The 22,025-nt window shown below is 38.0% G+C and overlaps 1 protein-coding gene across 8 annotated transcripts in view; it reads right to left on the reverse strand.

The window, feature by feature from the left end:
- Positions 1–21,708, reverse strand: part of LOC121267535 — a 150,589-nt gene extending 128,881 nt beyond the window's left edge. For 2 of the 8 annotated variants that reach the window (XM_041171444.1, XM_041171437.1), the window contains exon 1: positions 21,430–21,706. In XM_041171444.1, coding sequence (XP_041027378.1) covers positions 21,430–21,615 — 186 coding nt within the window. In that variant the 5' untranslated portion in view covers positions 21,616–21,706. Of the gene's footprint in view, positions 1–18,224; positions 18,447–18,505; positions 18,814–19,260; positions 19,312–20,874; positions 21,077–21,188; positions 21,321–21,429 lie in introns of those variants that run through there. The other 6 variants (XM_041171440.1, XM_041171436.1, XM_041171433.1 and 3 more) reach the window with 6 other exon arrangements.
- Between the last annotated feature and the right edge of the window lie 317 nt (positions 21,709–22,025).

Genomic DNA, 22,025 nt, shown 5'->3' on the forward strand with positions numbered 1-22,025 from the left:
ATGGATTCGACATTGTGTTTCTACTCCCTAATTCTCGGTTTTGGCCAATGGTAATTTTGCTAGTTTCTTTCATATATAGCGTCAATTGAGACAGGGGAACCCTTTATCTCACTTCCTTTTTGTCATTGTCATGGAGGCGTTGTGTCGGATGGTGTAGGCTGCTGTATGGGAGGAATATCTATCGGAATTTTCAGTTGGTAATGACACTTACGGGCCTATTACTCTTTCACATCTTCTTTTTGTAGATGACACCATCATCTTTTGTGATGCGGATTTTGGCATATTCAAGCCTTAAGGGTTGCACTATAATGCTTTGAAGTTGTTTCGGGACTTAAGGTGAATCTGGGCAAGTCCGAGTTGATTTCAGTGGGGGAGGTGCGTAACGTCAATAGTTTGGCAAGATTGTTGGGATGTAAGATTGCCTCTCTTCCCATGAAATATTTGGGACTTCCATGGGGGGCGCCTTTTATGGCTCTTGCTATTTGGGATGGGGTCGTTGAGAAAGTTGAGAGAAGATTGGCTGGTTGGAAGCGTCTTTACTTATCTAACGGGTAGACTCACTCTTCTGAAGAGTACTCTCCCTAATCTCCTTACTTAATTATCTATCAATGTTTCCATTGCCCGCGGGAGTGGTAAATCGGATTTAGAAGTTGTTTCGGGCTTTCTTTGAGATGGTATGGGCGAAGCTACTAAGTTTCATCTCATTAGTTGGAATAAAGTTTGTACTCCCATTTTAGTAGGAAGGTTAGGTGCTTGTTGTTGTGTAAGTGCCTACCGAGATATCAATTGGAAGGGAGTTGGTTTGGAGAGAGATAATCGATTGAAGTATGGTAGTGCATTTGGAGGGGGGTTGGTGCTCTAACGCCATTCAGGGGACTTATGGTGGGGGCTTTGTAAGTTCATTAGAAAGGGTTGGGGGAGTTTTGTTAGTCATGTGAATTTTGCTGTTGGCGAGGGAGCTAGGATCCATTTCTGGTTGACATATGGTGTGGTGAGTGGGCTCTCTACAGTATGTTTCTAGTTATTTATAGATTGGCTTCTGATATGTTTGTTTCTGTTTTAGATCTATTTTCTTGCCCTAATGGTGTGATTCAATGGGATATTTGTTTAACTCGAGCAGTTCAAGATTGGGAAATCAATGAAGTTTCAGCTTTTTTTAGTCATCTATACTCACTAAGGATTAATGGTAATTCCATGGATAAAATGTCATGGACAACAACAGGAGCAAAAAATTCATTGTTCACTTGTATTATAAGCTTTTGTCTTTTCAGGGCAATCCTTCCTTTCCTTGAAAGAGTAGTTGAAGGTCTCACGTGCCTTCTAAGGTGACTTTTTTCATTTGGACAGCTTCTCTTGGAAAAACCATGACGCTGGACAATCTAAGGAAGCAAGGTATCATTGTTTTGGAGTGTTGTTGCATGTGCAAAAAGAATGGGAAAACAATGGATCATCTCCTTCTGCATTGTGAGGTGGCAAGGGCTTTGTGGAATGGTGTTTTTCACAAACATGGCCTGGATTGAGTGATACTGTCAAGAGTAGTGAATGTCTAAATATAGCTAGCGCATAGTTCATTGATGTTTAAAGATCATGAAATAAAGAGACATGATAAGAGTGGATACTTGGGTCTAAAACGGGTAACTGGTACGTACGAGACATATGTTGAGAAGCTCATATCCAGTGATAAGAGTTGAGAAGCTCATATCCAATGATCCTTGCCCAAGACATATGTTGAGATACACCTTTGAAATATGTGAATAGTTTATGAATAGTAGTGAATTATTTTTTAATAATAATAAATAGTGTTTAGATGAGAGATCTTAGTGGTAGCAGTAGAAGAGGCAATCCTTTTGAAGTCCAATACAAGTACCAACAACAACTTCCTATTTGTCAAAGGCCATTACAACAGCACGTCAGAATGCAAGACCAAGATACCATCGAGGGCCAAGAGGGATCACTATAAATTTCACCAAGCCCTCCTGTTAACAGAAATGAATCTTCTATTCAAGAACTTTCCAATATAGTAAACCAGAACCTCAAACAAATTGTTCATGGAGGTCAAGTAACCGATGCTGATGAATTTCAGGAAGTCAACCCAAGGTTGTAAGTCACACAATTTTCAGCAAGAACCACTCGATATTGCTTTGTCCCTTCTGTAGACAAGCCAAAAAGTCTGTTAAATGCAACTCCCAAAATAGGCCAAAACTCTTATCTAGGAAGCCAAACTTCAACCTTTGCTACTTTGAGCCAAGTAAATGTCATGCATCACATTAATAGCCACCACATAGAGCTTGTCGAATCCCATCAATCTAGGAAGAACTTAATTCAACCTCCTTTCTCTTACTCTTGTCAGACGCCACCTCTTCACTAGCCAAAAGGCACAAAATCTAAATAAAGTCCCTCCATCTTCCACGACATCATTGCCCAATTTGATCATCTCAATGGACCAACACTTGCGTGGCTCTTACAAAAATGGTCAGTGGAGACTTCCTATTTAAAGGTACCACAGAACCCACAACCAAACTTTGTCTTTCTAACTCCACAACCAATTCTGTCCAAAACATGGAACAATCTTTATCTTCAAATAACAAGCAAAGGAACAACATGGACATTATTCCTCTAGAAATCCTTGCACCTATTGATATCACACCTCTTTCCACCATCCCACTAGGCACTAAAAGTTTCATTCCCTTTGAACAAGATCTGTTTGGGTCACCACCAAAACCATTACCACGCCTATCCATTGAAATCATTTCTTCTAAAAAGGGGTTCTTGAACTCACCTGAGAGAGATCTACCACCAAAAAAAAAAGAAAAAGAACACTCTTCTGGAATATTAGAGTTTGGCGTCCCTGCTAAGATGAAGCAACCTTCACACTTGGAGCTAGAGAAGCAAGAAGCATGGAGGAAGACCCTCCCTTGTCATCATTCATGACAAAAGTCAAGAAGAAGGGAACCTGCAGAAGAATCAGGAAAACTAGAATGCAGTATTCTTCATATCAAAAGTCATATGCAACATGAGTAGGTACCAATACCCCACAAACAAACCATGTCCTTTTATCTTCCACAATCCAAATGGCCGAGGCGACAGAGCCTCATCTGCCCCACAAACAGGAATAAGAGTTCTGTCTGGGAACTGCAGAGGCATAGCCCGACCTGCTGCAAGGAGAATTCTAAGGGCTCACATCAAGACTCATCATCTTGATGTGGTTTTCTTATCTAAGACACTTTTGAATGATGCTAAGACTAATTCTTGTTAATAGTTTAGGATTTTTTTTATCTTTGCATGTCGCATGCCAAGGTTGGAATGGAGGGCTTTTGGTAATGTAGTGCCCTGGTGTAGATATAGAACCAGTTTATATTTTCTGCAATATTATCTCTATGCTTGTGTACTTTGATCCTGCTTATATGCCATAGTTACTTTTGATGGTTTATTGCCCTACTCATCATTTTCAAAAGCATAATTTTTGGGACCTATTGTATAAGATTCATCACACTTTCTCTGGCCCCATTTTAGCACTAGGAGATTTTAACACTTTCCTCAATAGCTCAGAGAAGCTTGAAGGCAAGCCTTTTGCCTCCACTTCCTCATCTAGTGGTTTGAGAAATTTTATGGATGAGGCAAGTTTTGCTGGCTTAGGTTACATTGGCCCTTGTTACACTTGGACCAACAATAGAATTGGCCAAGGTAACATTAACGAGAGATTAGATAGAGCCATTGCTAATCCTCAATGGACTTTGCTCCATCCTGATGCAAAGATCTTACATCTACCCATTCACAATTCTGACCATTCCCCCCATCCTCCTAAACTCTCAAAAACAAACCCAAACCAACAAAGCTAGATTTGAGGAGTTTTGGGCTAGGGACCATGTAGTAATGAAGGCTTGGGACTCCAACCAAAGGGGTAATCCTCCCTTTATTTTCATGCAAAAGTTGAAAATGGTCAAAAGTGCTCTCAAAAGTTGGAACATTAGCCACTTTGGTCATATTCAGACTAGCGTCATGACCCTTTGCAACCTATGGTCTCAAATTTAGTCTCAGGGTCCCTCTCATAATCTCTCCAATCAAGAGGACTCTATCAGAAATAGTCTCAATGAGCAACTGAAAAGATAAGAGATTTTGTGGAGACAAAAGTCGAGTTCAGTGGCTCACAACCACTAACCTGAATACCAAATTCTTCCATATGTCCACCACTATGAGAAGAAGAACAAATGAGATACACTATCTCGGAACTTCTAACAATTCTTGGGATTCAAATCCTCTCAATATTCAAATCTAGTTCCAAGGTCATTTCAAGAAAATATTTCAAATCTCCTACCCAGATTGCCTTGATGACCTCTCTAATATGTTTCCTGATAAAATTAGTGAGGAGGATAACCTGATGCTACGTAGGATTCCTTCTGATGAAGAGATCCTCTCCACCATTAAGCAAATCCCCTCTTCCAAATCCCCGAGACCTAATGGTTTTACATTTTTTACCAGACCTATTGGAATATTGCAAAAGAGGATTTGAATAAAGATGTGAGGAACTTCTTCACCTTTGGTCATATGCTTAAGGAGATGAATCATGCTAACATAGTTCTCATCCCTATGATTGCTTCTCCTAGCACAGTTCACCATTTCAGATCTATTAGTCTCTCTAATGTCTGTTACAAGATTATCTCAAAAATCCTCACCAACAGATTTGGCATAAGTCTTATGGCTATTAAGATTGGCATGAAAAAAGCCTTTGACTTTATGGAGTGAAAATTTCTCTTAACCATTTTTAAAAGTATTGGTTTCAACCCTACTTAGATCAACTGGATAAAAGAGTGAATTAGTACAACTTCTTATTCCATTGTCATCAATGGTGAGCCTTATGGCCATAACTTCCCCAGTAGAGGTATTAGATAGGAGACCCTCTTTCCCCATTCCTTTTTATTTTAGGCAGTGAAGCTCTAACTAGACCTATTCTTAAGAAGGAGCATGTTAACAACATCACTGGTTTTAGGATTAGTAGTTCTAGACCTACTTTATCCCATCTCCTTTTTGCTGATGATCTCATCCTTTTTGGTAGTGCTAATGTTAACACAACCAAAGCTTTCTTAGATTGCCTAGAGACCTATCTGCTTAGTCTGGTTAGAGGGTTAGTGCTTCCAAATCTTCTATTCAGTTCAGCAAAAACACTAGCATTGATGCCATTAGAGATATCTGGGACATTCTTAATTTTAGCCCAGCTCCTTAGTGAATTAAGTACCTAGGCTTACCTCTTAACTTTGGTTCTCCACAAAGACATCACTGTAATGAGATTTTGGATAGGATTAAGAGTAAGCTTTCTGGGTGGAAGTCAAAGTTGCTCTCCCAAGCAAGGAGAACCATCCTCATTAAATCTGTAGCTAGTGCCATTCTTGCTTACACCACGTCCACTACCTTACTGTCCAAGCATATGGGTAGGAAGATTGATAAGTCTCTCATGAGGTTTTGGTGGGGGATAAGATTCATAACTATGCCCCCATTGCTTGGAAGTCCATCTATAAACCCAAATCTGTTGGTGGTCATGGTATCAAGCTTGGTGCCAACTTCAACAAGGCTTTGATGAGTAAGTGCATTTGGCATTTAATTAGTAATGAGACCAACATTTGGAAAGATATGATCACTGAAATTACCCAAGTACCCCTGTGTATTCACGAAAATATCCACTAATTTACTTGAACAAATTTGTTAGATCTCAATCTAGAAATTATTTAATCAAATGAACATATAAAGTAAATAAATAAATTTCATGACACAACGATTGGTGACGAAAAGAAACTCTTTGAAGGTAAAACCTTACGGGGTAGACAAATCCATAAAAGTCGATTTTATTATTTGCAAATAAAATTACAAGTTCTCAATTACAAAACTTTTGTCAATTGACTCTCTTACTTCACCAGACAAACGATTCGTTTGTCTCTACCGTAGTAGCAGCCAGAACCTCTGACGATCTTCAAACATTGACTTTTCTCTTGAAACTCCAGTGGCTGAAACTTGACTAATTAATTCTCCAACATGGAGCACAATCACACTCTTTGAAAGAAACAATATGAAATTCTCAAAGGAATTTTCTAACTAAAATATGCATTGGAAAGTGTTCTAGAAAATATCTAGATCTGAATCTCTACAGATCCTAACCAGTATGATCCCTTAAATAAACAATCTGAAAGCAGTTTTAGTTTCAGTAGGACTCTGTTGACGGATCAAATCTATCGCGAAGACGTCTCCTGACAAAATGCTGACATCTGCGCTAAATCTTCTATGCAGTAATAGATTTCAATTTAACCTCTTCTCTGGATAAGTGCAGATTCCTTGGGACTCGATTTTCACACTTATGACTTATCTAAACAACCTCTAATACCTCCTAGATATTCTTAATATTGTTATAGATAAACTCAATAAATAATTTGCATTCATCTAAAATTACAAACTTAATGAAATGATAAACTCAATCATTTTAGTCATCTAATCCTATACAAACTTATCAACTTAGTCACCTAATCCTAGTCAAAATCTTGCATCTACAATCTCCCCCTTTGACGGATTGGTGACAACCTCTTGCATCTACATTCTGCTCCTTTGACGAATTAGTGACAAAATAGACTTTAATGAATGTAATATAAGCCTGTCAAAACACAACTAGCAAACCAAGAAGCCGAGTAGAAATTCCAAGCAAAGAATCAACAAGAAAAAAAATAAAGACATAGAACAATAACTAAAATTAGTACTATCAAAGTTCTCATGATTTAAAATCTAAACATGTTCTAGTCCAACATCATAATTATGTCCAACAAAAATTAACTTAAATGAAATCAATCATCAAGTAAAAGTTTCTAAAGTAATTTTTGCAAACCAGAATTTAGTTCTTCCCCTCAATATTATAATTAGTTCTCCCCCTCAATATTAAATTATCTTAAACATACCAAAAAAAATCATTCAACTCCCCTTAAGCAAATTCATTAAACAACACACTTACTCAAACTCCCCCTAAATTTCACAACACAAAAAAATCAAAGCTCTTCTCTCCACTCCCCCTTTTTGTCACTAAATTGACAAGAATCACAATATTTCCAATGATAATATCCAACACTCACTGTATTTCCAATGATAGTTGTCATGTGTGAATGACATGATGAACCACTCGGAAGTGTCCCGGTTTCCACAAGGACCAATCATTCTTATGTTCTAGATGTACAAGTAAGAAAACCAGATCAAATATGCACGAATACAAATGATGATATGGTTGAGGTATAAACACAAATATTTGGTGGGCATTTGTTTAGAACCGAGATGTATAAGCACTTAACCCACAAAAATCAAGTCTCTATACATCAATAAATTATATTCATGTAATCCTATGTATAAATGCATACGCAACCCAACAACAATCCAAGTTCCAACTTCACGTATCAATTATTAACAACCCAATCTCCATATATATATATATATGTGTGTGTGTGTGTGTGTGTGTGTGTCAAACCCTAGAATTTGAGAAAGAGAGGGATTTGATTAAAGTACGCTTATCGTGATACCGAATCATAGATGAAGATTATTTGGACTTGGTCGAAATCACGAAATAATCGTATGAGATTGATAGAGAAATTGTGACTAGGGCTCGAGATGAGATGAAGGTTTCGTGAGTGTAAGTGAGAAGTAATATCGGGGGAGGGGGGGAGTCTGGGCGTGTGTTGGTGTTTGGCAAAAATAACTTGAGTCACTTAAGTGACTAGCAACCATGCACGTGCTTTGTGCCTTAGAGTCACACTGGGACTTATGCCAATAAACCAGAAACCAAGTCCTAGACTTTTACTTCTGAATCACAAATACCCAACACTACCCAACCTCAAAAATAAAAAAATATTGCATATATTTTATATTTTCATCACTTTATTTATTTTATATAAAATAAACAGTAAATAAAAATAATAAAACAAAAATTAATCTTTATCTTATATATATAAAGAACTTGATGAAAATAACATGCCTAGATGCACCTCAGTTCAAACATAGTGTCACTCACAAAAAGTACAATAAAATAAACTCTTATTTGCACCAGTCACAATGAATGTTCACACCTCATAAGATCATCAATGTCAAAGTTCATATGAGTGTGTGAGTGAGCAAACTTATATAGAAAAGTAACTCTTTATTTCTTTTTCTTTTCAATATATTTTTTATAATATTATTCATGAGTATTTTCTTCTTATAGATGTTCCCAAGAGATTGTCACTCACCTCAAAGTCAAATTTTATGCTAGGGCCTAGATACATGAGTATCTCCTCCAAATACTAGTTTGCATAACCCTTTTTTTTAATGTTCATTTTTGTTACTCATCTTTTTCCACAATGATTTGAGCATCGATTCTTTCTATAGGACTTAAGGAACAAATCCGTGTATGGTGTTTATCCTTTTTCGCAATGATACAACACTAACTTTTTCTATATGGATCACCATTTGTGTTTGGCAAGGGGAGATCCATTTATTATTGTACTAGGTTCAACTAGTATTAGTCAATTCAAGGCATGAACTCCATCTATAGTGAGCATCTCAATAATAAATATGAAACTTAATTATAATTAACATACATATAAGTTTCTCGTAGTGCTTGTAAATGAACTTTGTCAAGATGACTTATAGGATTTGTAACGCCCGTCCTTGTGGTGGGACTTTTACAAAATGATTTTAGAAAAGACGACGGGAATTACCATTTGATTTAAAACTTTTTCCTTCCATACTCAGGGTGCAAGACTCTACGTTATAAAATAAAATGTGCTTTTAGAATAAAAGAGGTTTACAGCAGAAAACATTAATCTTACAATGAAAATGCCTCTCATGCATTTAAAATCTCATGCCTAGACTTCTGTGCTCTTTCCCATGGGCCGTGTCGGTCCTGACGCGTACTTTCGTTCAGTCCCTGTGGGGGAGGGGTATACATAAAAACTAAAATGAGTCGATGACTCGTAAGCATTACTTCATACAGTTAAAATATAACAACATAGGTTTTCATTCATGCATTCATCATTCATACATACTATACGTACATGCATGCGTGCATACGTGCGTTCTTTTGAAAACATCACTGGACGAGATTTTTCTTTTAAAAAATGGGCTTTCTTTTTGTAAAACGTGTCTCCTATCAGTGCCTTCATTTCTTCAAGAGTTCGTGCATTCGTGCATTCATGCATTCATACATTCGTACTTCTTATCACTTTCATTGGCCGGTACACACTGTTAGGCTCCGTGTATTGGGGTTAACGGTCTTCCTTTAGACCTGGACTCCGCCCGTGGCCACGGGTTGAGAATCCCTTTTCAGTCAGGGGGCAGCACTAGGTACACTACCAGTACTACTTACTCGGCATTACAATCTGCTTATTCATTGGTACCCTTTCCATTCATTCATATGGCCGTTACGTATTTTTATACGTTTCATACTTTTATGGCTTTCTTTGCTTTTCATTCATTCATTCATGTTCACTCTAGAGAGCTGGAGCTTTCATTCTTTTCTTTTCTTTTATTTAACAGTCATTTCATGAGAAAACATTCCTTTTCATGAGAAAATATCATTTCATGAGAAAAACATCGTTTGGGGCGTAAGCCTGAAAATCATCTTTCATGCATTTTCATCGGTTCATGGATTTTCTTAGAAAATACATACAATAGATACAGTGTATAGTCATCCATTCACATGCATACAAATAATACTTTTGGTGCGTAAAAGGGGCTGCCAAGGAGGGGCCGTACATACGTATACTTTTAAACACTTAGCATGCTTTCGTAAAATATCTTTCATGTTGTTTTGTAAGGCGTCGTAAAGAAAAGCGTTTCGTTTCATTTCTTGTATTTTAGAAAAACTCTAGAAGAGTATGAACGCAATACTTACCTGGACTCCATGCTACTTTTATATCATGTAGTCTATTCATGTGCGTGTCAGATGGCAACCTACATGCATATATATAACCTTGACGTCATTCTCTATCTAGTACATAAGCAACTTAAACTTAGAAGACATAAGCTACACTTCACTTGGAACGCACTCCTTTTATCCCATGCTCTTACGTGTCCTTTACTATGCTAACATCTTCGGGAACCACTTACGGTCACTACCTCTTCCAAACTTGACATTCTTACCTCGAGTGCTCATCACTAAAGTAAACCCGTGATTCACTTTAGGATTAAGACATTAGGAGAAGTTTGGATTCAGAGAGTTGAGATGGGTTGAGATGGTTTGTGAATAGTAGAATAAAAGTTGAATTATTTATTATATTTTGTGTGAGAATTTGGAAAAGTTGTTTTGGGATTTGAAAAAGTTGAATTGTTTATTATATTTTGTGTGGGAATTTGAGAAAGTTGTAATGATGAGATGAGATGAGTTGAGGTGGGTTTTGAATCCAAACCTCTCCACATTCGTCTTCCTTTTCTTGTTAACCACATTCCGAAGCATGATTCCGACCGATGGAATCACGCATTCCAATCCTAACAATACATCCATCACTATCTTCATGCATCTTAGATCGCACAAATCCTCATTCCCATCCATACAAGTCACACGGCTCTAAGCCAACTCTGAGGCTTAAGCACTGTGTAACTGTGCTCGAGACAGATTACCCATTACATATGGTGAATCCGTCTGGCACATGTATCTAACCAGATTACACACGTACCTTACCCCTTTATCACATGAGACCAACATATAACATGTTGATCACCTGCTCGTAGGGACAAGGGCTATATTCCGATACCAACCTTTTCTTAACCCGGCTAGCAGAACTCTTCATGCTATCCGTCCCTTTTGACAGTTCATCCCAACACTTAACATGACAAGACTCCGTTCACAACCACGCCTTATGTCACGTCATATAGCTCAAGACTACTCCCAAGATACATTGTGACCTTGTCACATCACCCGACATCCCACTATGCCATTCTTACGCCAACTCCCAACTCATCACGAGTACAGTTCCTCACGTACTCCTATCACATCATGACATCTTGTCACGATCCCGTTGCGCCATGCCTACGCTAACTCCTCACCCATCATAAGCACGACTACTGGTAACCATGTCACTTAGTGACATTCCCCAATCATGCTTCCGCTGCACACTCTTCCACTCGTTCTTCTACTTCACCCATACTCCCAGCCATGAGTCAATTACGGTGACACCCGTCACCTCAGACAACAGGCTATACCATAATTACTTCGGGGCACTGTTTCACAATTCTCGACACTACTCACCATGCTCTATGCCGATTAACCACACAATCATCCTTATCTCTGTGACACGCCACACGGTGTGTCGCTGCACCTCATGGAGTACACTCCACGCATACTCCCTTCACACACACTACGCCACATCACCATTATGGCATACCCGTCATATGGTGCATCACTCCACCACATGGAGTACACTCCACGTGTTCTCTTTCCATTCCACAATACGCCAAGAGAGTATATTTCACATATACTCTCCTTATCTCACACTACGCCATGAAAGGCTCTCTTCCTAATCCACACAAAGCCACGTCACCATTACAACACATACTCCATAACCACACTACACAGCACACTTCCCAACTACGCCCAACACTTCAATACACAGAACATCCCAATGCAGTGAACTCCACAATACTAACAGCACAGTCCACAACATAATTAACTAATCAACATCTAACATAAATAACAAGGGATAGAGGGTTATACCATCGACGGGATAACCCGTGCGTTGCTCGCTGATCGTCACGGTCGATGACGTCGAAAGTGTCGTACGTGGCGGCTAACCCACGTACGGTGCCTTTTTAGGCATTTGGATAGCTAAGTGTGGTCTTGGAATGGCTCGTGGTGGCCTTGTGATGGTGGCAAGGAGCGTAACACGGCGGATCTAGTCGTGTACAGTGGCGGTTAGCCACGCACAGTGGCTGTCCATCACGTGCAGTGCCTACCCACCACATAAAGTGGTGGTTTGGACCTAGGGTTCAGCTAAGGGAGGTCAAGGGAGGCTGCTGGTGGAGCTGTGGAGGCTCGGTGGTGGAGAAAGGAATGGTCGTGTGAGAGGGAGAGATGTCGTGAGAGAGAGTGGGGGAGAGTGTGCGTGCATGGGTGGCAGATCGGGGCCATGGGTGGTTGGGATGGGTCGGTGGTGGCCTGAGGAGGTTGGAGATGGCGATCACACGTCGTGGGTGGCGGCGTACGGTGGTGGACGGGGAGAACCCGTGCGTGAGGGAGGGAGAAAGCCCGTGCAGTGGAGAGAGGCTATGAGCCTCGGGTCAAGTGGAGGAGGAAGGGGGAGGGAAGGGGAAGTTCATGGCGGTGCTTGGTGGCCGTGGGTGGCCGCATACGGCGATGCAAGGAGGAGAAATGAGTAAAATCCCATTTCGGTTGCTTATTGTGGAAAGGAGAGGGAGGGCTGCACAATGGAGGTCGAGCTCACTGGAGGAGGATGGTCGGGGGGAGGGGAGGCTACCGTGGAGGTGGTGGCGCCGGAGGACAGCGCATGGCGGTGTAGCAACATCAAGCCCATTCGTGCTGTGCACTGCCGAGAGAGAGGAAGAGAGACCGGTGTAGGGGAACTCGCCTGAGTGAGGTGGTGCCGGTGGAAGGGGCGATGAGGCTCACAGACGCACGACGGCGCCGGGCTAGGCAGTGGAGGAATCGGGCATGGGGAGGGTGTCGTGCAGTGCAAGCCGAAGGAGAGAAAGGGGGAAGGGAAAAGTGAGGGAGAAAGAGAGAGGGGCTGGGGTTTTATCCTAAAACCCAACGTTTGGGGATCTACGCAACGATCTAACGATGAGAGATTAAAACACTGATTTGAAAATACGTAGATATTAATTTAATTAAAAGTACTAAGAGGAATTAAGGTAGAATATTATTTAAACTAACTTTAGTTTATAAAATAATATTCCTTCATAATAAATAAATGATGAAGTCTTATTTAATATATTTAAAATGACAAAACCATTTAATTTAATTAGAGTTTTAAACATAATTTAAATCTCATAATATTTTAAATAACTGAAATCATTTTAATAATAATATTAAAATGATTTCTGGTTTCTGACAATTATAATATTTTTAGAAATACCTCATATAAATATTTTCAGCGCATTTAAAACACTGGGCATACTTTAGAAATTACACTATCTTAAGAAACACACCATCGAGGTTCGACACGCATAACGAGACTCACAGTCGTTAGGGAGAAGGCGGACTGTTGCATAATCCCGTCCTTGTAATTTTCTTAGATCAGAAAGAAGAAACGTATGTCAGCAAGAAGAAGCGTACGTAAGAAGGAAAGAGAGGGGTGTTACAGGGTTAGTATAGACAAAGTGGACTGCACAAAATAGAGAGACGCATAAGTTCTAGAGTTTACTATGTGAGAACACAAGTGCTCAAACCTTGACATATCAAGCATGCACTTTCCTTTAAAAATTAGAAACAAACTAGAAAAACAATAATGTATTTTAAACTAAAAAACAAAAATATAAAACAAAAATGCATGTTCTAGGCTAAGAACATGCAAGGAATGCAAGAACATGCAAGTGGTCCTATTAATATCACACGGCATCTTTTTTGACCACCCACATTATTTTAAGTTTTGGCCTATTATTTTCATCAACACCACTTTGTATGATCTTTTCTTTGTTGTGAAAATAAAATTATGCTAGTTCACCAAACTTGATACTTATGAAGGTGATTTGTTGACTCATTTCATCAACTTGATTTTCTAGAGTTTTTCCCTTCCTTTTTAACTTTCTTTCACCTCTATTTTTCTTTACTTTATTCAAGTTAAAGTAATATAGACTTATATGGCCAACAACACTATAATGATCACAAGTAGGAATAAACTTACCTATATACTTACCTTTCTTCAGCTTTTTGTGGTTGATTTTCATTGTAGATTTTTTGAATAAACTGACTTGGATAGAACATGAGCATTTATACTTTGACTTCATTTGACAAAAACAATACCTTTAGAAGTAGTGGCAATGGATGATGAGGCTTGATGTTCTTTGCCTTTGGAAGTTGTGTATCCTAGGCTAGTTCTATCACAACTTAACTTCTGAAAGCTCAACATTTCTTCCAATTTTTTGTTTGCACTCCTAAAAATTTTTTATCTCTCTTTTTAGTGCAGCCTTTTGATCATTTAACATTGATACTTCAATATCAAAAATTTTCAGCGTTTCAGCAAGGTTATTCTTTTCATTCTCCACAACTGTGAGTTTATTGTAAAGCTTCTTGTTGAGTTTTTTCAGCTTGACCACTTCTTCACATAAATCATTATATGTTTCATGTACACTCAGCTCATGGTCAACATTAACAATTGATATATTCAAGTCACTATCATCAAATTCACTTTTAGATTTTGTTTGCACAATATCAAAAAAATCATTAACAACAATAGAAAAAGCCACAAAAGAATTTTTATCATCAGATGATGAACTTGAAGTTTTAGATTCTAAACTGTCACTAAGTGTGACATTTAGTGCTTTTCCTTTGTTTTTCTTAAAGTTTAGACATTCAATTCTTATATGACTATATCCTAAGCATTCATGGCACTTTACTTTATCAATTTTTTCAGATTTTTCTTTATCCCATTTTGCAAGAAATTCTTTACCTTGTTTTTGCTTTCTACTAGCTGATTTTCTGAATTTCTTTGCAATGAGATCTATATCCTCACTATTCAAATTTTCTTTATTAGAAAAATCATCTTGATCCTCTTTTATTGTTTTTAAAGCAATGGAATTACTTTTTCTTGTTTGAGGAAGTGATGACTCATATGTTTGCAAGGAGCCGACCAGTTCTTCAACCTTAAAAGCATCCAAATCCTTACTTTCCTCAATGGCTGTAACCTTTGGGCAAAATCTTTCAAGTAAAGATCTTAAAATCTTTCTCACGACCCTTGAATCCTCCATCTTTTTGCTGAGATTAAATCTAGAATTAACAATATCATTAAGTCTAGCATAAAAATCATTAAACCTCTCATCTTCTAGCATTTGCAGTTTCGAATTTTTTACAATTCTTGTGCCTTCATGTGTAACGTCCAAAATATCTCAAGTTTCTTTGACAATCTCACACATTAAGATTCTTTTAAATTCATCGAGAGATGCGGCCATAAAAATAATGTTTAGTCCTTTGCTATTCTAATTGGAATTGGTGATCTAATCTCTAGTCCAAGCATCAAGAGATGTCTCGGGCTTAATTCATCCTCCTTCAATTGCATACCAAGTTCATCCAAAGACTTGAGGAAAGCCCTCATATAAATTTTCCAATAAGCATAGTTTTTCCAATTGAAGTGTGGCGGGACATATAACGACGATGACATGATCTATGGAGCACGGATCACACTCAGATGAGTGAACCACGCTCTGATGTCAATTGAAATTACCCCAAGTACCCTGTGTATTCATGAAAATATCCACCAATTCACTTGAACAAATTTGTTAGATCTCAATCTTGCAATTATTTAATCAAATGAACATATAAAGTAAATAAATAAATTGCATGACACAACGATTGGTGATGAAGGGAAACCCTTTAAATCAATTATATTATTTGAAAATCAAATAACAAGTTCTCAATTACAAAATCGTTGTCAATTGACTCTCTTACTTGATCAAACAAACGATCCGTTTGTCTCTACCGCAGTAGCAACCAGAACCTCTGACTATTTTCAAACATTAGATTTTCTCTTGAAACTCCAGTGGCTGAAACTCGACCAATCAATTCTCCAACAAAGAACACGATCACACTCTTTGAGAGAAACAATATGAAAATTCTCCAAGAAATTTTCTCACCAAAATATACACTGAAAATTGCTCTAGAAAATATCTAGATTTGAGTCTCTACAGATCCTAACTAGTAGAATCACTTAAATAAACAATCTGAAAGCAGTTTTAGTTTCAGTAGGACTCTACTGATGGATCGAATCTGTCGTGAAGACGTCTCCTGACGGAATGTTGACATCAGCACTAAATCTTCTCTGCAGCAACAGATTTCAGTCCAACCTCTTCTTTGGATAAGTGCATATTCCTTGAGACTTGATTTTCACACTTATGATTTATCTAAATAACCTCTAGAGAAATTTAATATTGTTATAGATAAATTCAATAAATAATTTACATTCATCCAAAATTACAAACTTAATGATAAGATAAACTTTATCATTTTAGTCGCCTAATCCTATCCAAACTTTATCATTTTAGTCTCATAATCCTAGCCAAAATCTTGCATCTACAACCACCTATAAGTACTTGAGGAATAGTAGCTGAAATTGTATTCAAGCTAAAATGACTGACTCAAAATTCTGGAAAAGTCTTGTCAAGCAAAAGGGCTACAATATTTCCTGCTTGTGCTTTCAGATCAACAATGGGGTCAGCACTAAGGCTTGGTCTGATCCTTGGATATGTAGTTTACCTACCAGACTCCCTTCCCTTAGATCCATGGACACTAGGATTGACCCCCTTCTCAAGGTCTCGGAGCTTGTTCTAGAGGAACCCAAGAGATGGAATTCCCTCCTCCTCCAAATTCTCTTTTCTCAGTACTCTATGGAAGCTATAGAAAACAACCATCTCTCTTATTACAACTATCAAAATCTGGGTGATATTCCTCGTTGGGTCCACCATTCTTCTGGTAAGTTTTCTATCAAGTCAGCTTACACAACCATTGTTTGTAACCATTCTGAGCTCAATGACCTCCCCATCAGCCAATGATGAAAAAAGCTCTGGTCTCTCAAAATCCAGGATCGACTTAAGCTCTTTCTTTGGAAAGTGCTTAATGACATCCTTCCCACTTGACAATCTCTTGGTAATTGCCTTCATCTCCCTGAGGACCAACAATTCTACCCTATTTGCCATCAGGAAGTAGAGGATACTGCCCACCTTTTTCTCAGTTGTCCCTTTTACTAGAATTCTTTGAAGACAGTCCCCTTGGCCGCTGGATGTTTCAACTTTTAATCCTCTAGGTATTAAGAATTGGGTCAGAACAATTCTCAATCCTAGTGCTAACCTCAATCTTTCTGATTTTGATGCTCATCATTTCGAACTCTTTGCTATGATTGCCTTGGACAAAATTTGGTTTAATCGAAACCAAAAGATCCATAGTGGTAGTTCCTTAAATATTGAGCAGTTTTCAAACAAGATCATTGACATATATCAGGATCACTGTAAAGCTTGGAAATGGAAAGTTGATAACATGTTGTAAACCTAGAAACCACCTGAAACAAAAGATACCTACTCTATATCCTTTGATGTTGCAATAAGAGGGAATGTGAGTACTTTAGCAGCTATGTGCAGGTCTTGGCTAGGGGAGATCATTTTTGTGGTTACTAAATTCTCTGGCACTATTGATCCTAACTATGGAGAAGTTGTGGCAGCATTCATTGGAGTCAAAGAAGCTCACCACAGAGGATTCAAGAGACTTATAATAAGGAGATTCGGTTAACACCATAAATGGCCTTAATGACCCTCATTCTTCTCACTGCTAGGAAGTTGGAAACATTGCAAGAGATATCAGATTTTTGCTCAAGACCTTGATGATTGGCTAGCTATGTAATTCATCGATCTCAAAATCGATGTGCGCACTCTTTTGCGCAATGGACATATTCCAACAATTTGTTTGGAAACATCCCCTCATCAAAATTCCACCTTGCCTCCTTAGATTCATATTGGCAAAGATCCCCCTTCCCTTTTTCCCTTGGGTTGTAATACTTTTTAAATTACTTTTAATTGCTTTCCTTCTCTTTGAACGAAAATTCTTGAAGGCCAAAAAAAAAAAAAAAAGGAAAAAAGCGCTCTACATTGGATGCATCCCGAAAATGATAAACAGTTACATTGTCAACTAGCACTACCATAAACCTATCTGGCAATCTATCCACGAACTATCATCGACTTTGTGAGAGTCCATATTGCACAATTTTAACATATGGCAAGTGATTTTGTAAATTCACTTTCTAGAGAAATGGCACTATCTCTCAATTTTTTATTAATCAAAATAAATGTATAAATTATTACAAACTGGATCAATTAATAAGCATTACCCAAAAAAATAACATGACGAAAGTTTCTAGAAACAAATCTCATCAAAAATAAAACCATATGCATGAGAGAGAGAGAGAGAGAGAGAGAGAGAGAGAGTAGTAAAAAGAGAGAAGGCACAAAGAACTCATCATTACCAATTATGTTCTCTTTTTTTTAGTGAAGTTCCCTCTCCCACACAAGGAAAATAATCTCACTTAACCAAGCTACCATTAGAGGCTTGAAGCAAAGGAGTTTTGAAAACAAAATTAAATAAGCAACATCAGGCCAACTTTAGAATGTCTAAATAAACACTAGAAGCACCATCTTTCCATTTAACTTGTATAATTCATGTTTCCGAATTCCAACAGCATTGTTAAACTCCATAGGCATTTCACCTCCGAAAGATCTTCAAATACAACAGGTTTCACCTGAAGGAAACCAAGAAAGGTCAGTGGTCTGCATAAAACCATGCATATAGAATTGCCCAAAAAAAAAAAAAAAAAATCTATTTAAGTCGCTAAATCAGGAGGTTTGAGACTAACATCTTCCAACTATTCTAATAATTTGTTTTTGATAAAATAATATTTATGTTTATTTTATTGGCACCAAGTATCCAGAAACAAAGTCCAGAGTAATTCTGGGGCTGCACAACCTCTCGACAAGTGGGGTATCAAATAAGTCATTGTTTCCCCATTCCTCCCACACATAAAGCACCAATTTATCACCTTCGTCCATCACCTCCTTAAATTAACGTAAGCAAGAATTTGCCCCAAGGCAGGACTCCCAAGTAATCTTCTGTGGGATATGAGAATTATCACGAGAAGTCAAGCTATGATAAATTTATTTCACTTCAAATGTTACTCTCTTGGAGGGGGCACAACACATCCGATCTTCTCTCCCCATTTATAATCTAACTGAGTAGAACCAGGAAAAAATGAAATACAGAGAGAAAAAGATAGACACGAAGGGTACAAAATAATGGATACCTATCTCCAGAAGATGGGAAAGAGAGTTCAGAATAAAAGAGACACCCAGCACTGGTTTGAGCAACAAAGGATAGTAGGACAGTAATCTAGTGTATCTTTAAAATTTAACCCAACATAAATTATCAACAAAGGCTTTCAGTAATGCATATCGTTGCACCAACAGCATAAGAAGCAATAGTCAATTACTGGAAATCATTACTAGCATTTGAGTAAACAAATCGTGCTTCCGTGATATAATATAAAAATACTAACTAACCATTGCAAAGGTGATTTTCCCAAAACCACTGTCTCCCATGACTGCCAGATTCTACAGGAAATAATACAAAGATAAAGAATAAATAAAAATCAACACTAATTTATCAAAAATAAAAGAAATAAAAATCAACACTAAATATTACTTATCAAAATCAAACTCAACACCGAAAATCTGTATAGCTTCTCTTAAATTACAAAGTTGGGGGAGCTTAAAGCTTTATTTTATAGAACTCTATGCACTTGGGCCATTGCTGTTGACTTCAACGGAATGGACCTACATGATTTTCTTGACTTTATTGCGCCTTCTTAGTTAGGGCAAACAGTTATTTTCTTCTTGAGTATTGTACTGGACTATGCCCATTCATTGATCAATAAAATTTGTTTACTTATCAAAAAAAAAAAGTCTTGGAGTCTGCACAACAACAGAACAATGCTAAACAAAAAATTAAAGTTCTGGTAACCAATTTCCTACTTTATACACACCGGAGACTTTCTAATATATATTAATCCAAAAGTTTAAAGCCCAACACTTTGTAATAGCAATTAAAGGTTAATGCCCAACAAAATCTCCGGTTAAGATTAGAAAATGTTACTCTATTGACTTCTAGGACAGGCTCCATCTCATTTCCATAACCAAAAGTTTCTTAATAACTGACAGAAATAGGCTAGAGATAATGGCTACAAAAGATCGATAGTTTGTGGAATGAGAACAAGAGGATTACAGGACAAGAAGCTGAAATGAGGAGTTGGTGGATATATATCTAATAGAATGAGAAGGTAGTTGTGGATTAGTGCAGTGGCAGGGGAGGATTAGGGAGGGATGTAGGGTATATTTCAGAGTGGAAGCAATACCATGTCTTTGATTTTTTTAAATGGGTAATAGATATTTTATTAAAGGTGTGGCCCCTGTACACAGGTGGCAAATCTACAAGCAGTAAGCTAAGGTTATCATATGCAACTGTCCAAACTTAGAGAGACTAAAGCATAATGAAATCATTCACCACACATCTAGGCGACAAAGATTACTATTTTCCCTTTCAGCATGCCATAAGCTCCACCCTTCCCAAGGGCATAACCCAAACTATCCCAAGACATTTGAAAATTGAGACCAAAGTGCTCTGGCCACAGCACTGTGAAGCCGTGCTCTTCCTACACATCCAACTCATCTCATCCACGAGTGTAATCTCCTTGACAATGTGAACAACCTCATTTTTTATTGCTGTCACTTTGTCAGATAAGAATCTTTCTTACCCATCACTTCAATATCACGGAGATTGCGCATGAGTATCAATTTCATCCTAAAGAGTCTTTGGTTTTCTGAAAACATGAAAAAATGAATAGCTCCATTGAGCTACCACTCTAATATAGTATATGAATCTCCACAGAGATCATAACCAATCATGGCCCTAAAATTTATGACTGGCATAAGAGGATCCAGTAGCCTAGTCCAATTAGATGGGATATTTGTTAGTCTCCTGGAAGGTCAGCTAAATATATGTATAAGATAATTAACAGATTCATCTATCTACCAATGAATTAATTAGAAATACGAAAATGATAAAGCCATAACAGTGGCTCAAACCCACCAAGAATCAATGGAATCAATTTGCTTTACCTAGCTCATCCTCAGGGGGCTTTAGCCTAAAGGATTTCGCTGTCTCAGAGTCTATACCATCTAATACCACAGCTTGATACGTCTTAATCTCGCCTCCATCGCCAAGATCCTTGGCCATGAAGGTTATATAATACCTGATTCCCCTGGAAGCCTGACCCATTGCCTTCAAGACCTTAACAAACTCCAACTCTCCATTGGCATCCTACACGCCAACCAAAGCCATGACGAATTTGCTCAATTTTCTGTTTAAAAAGATGATGGTGATAATAATTTTTATAAGTAACAATAATAACAGAGAAAAAAAAAAAAAAAACCTTGAACCGACGATTGTATTCGTCTATTGCGAGCTGCGAATACCGTTTATACTTATCATAGTTGTAGTCTATGGTGCATGGTAGAATTTGGTTGAGACAATTGACGCCAGGGATGTCAGTAACATCAAAGCCCTAAACCAACAAATGACACGCAAAGATGGAGGAATTAAACAAAAAATTAAAGCTGGAGTAGGCGTAGACAATGATAATGGAAGATCGGATCAAATATAGTCAGACTCACGTCACTCTTCAAAACTTGTTCGCTGTAGGAGTAATCTTCCTCTGGTGTCATCTCATCACGGAAATCATATAGCGCGCAATATTCCGGCGAAGTTGAAGACAAATTATTTTGGCTGAGGATTAATTCTCTTTCCAGCTTGTCGTAACCAAACAATTCCACAAGACCCATGTCGTCGTCCATCTCCATTGCTCTTCAAGTGATAACCCAACAATTGGAGAACGCGAAGACGAGGCTAGCCGCTGCCACTGCCGCTCTCGCTATCGCTATCGCCTCAATGACCTATGCAAGCACGGGAATTGTCTCTCTCGTCAATTTAGAAAGAATAAACATAGATAGAAGTGAATATTGGTAGCATTCATTTTATATACACGATGGTATTATGCAGATTATATATTTTTCTAAATGAGTGCTAAGAACAATTAATTAAAAGCAGTTATACAGTGAGTGTAAAGTATGCATTGTTATAGTGACTTCTCTCTAGCCGCAACACACCTAACGTGTGAGTAGACTGATGTGCTACAGTAGACTGATGTGCAGTATAGATGAGAAAACAAAAAGAACAGAAGAAGAAGCCAACTCAAATATGCTACAGCTGA

This window comes from Juglans microcarpa x Juglans regia, chromosome 5S (genome assembly GCF_004785595.1).
Source record: "Juglans microcarpa x Juglans regia isolate MS1-56 chromosome 5S, Jm3101_v1.0, whole genome shotgun sequence".
Lineage (NCBI taxonomy): Eukaryota > Viridiplantae > Streptophyta > Magnoliopsida > Fagales > Juglandaceae > Juglans > Juglans microcarpa x Juglans regia.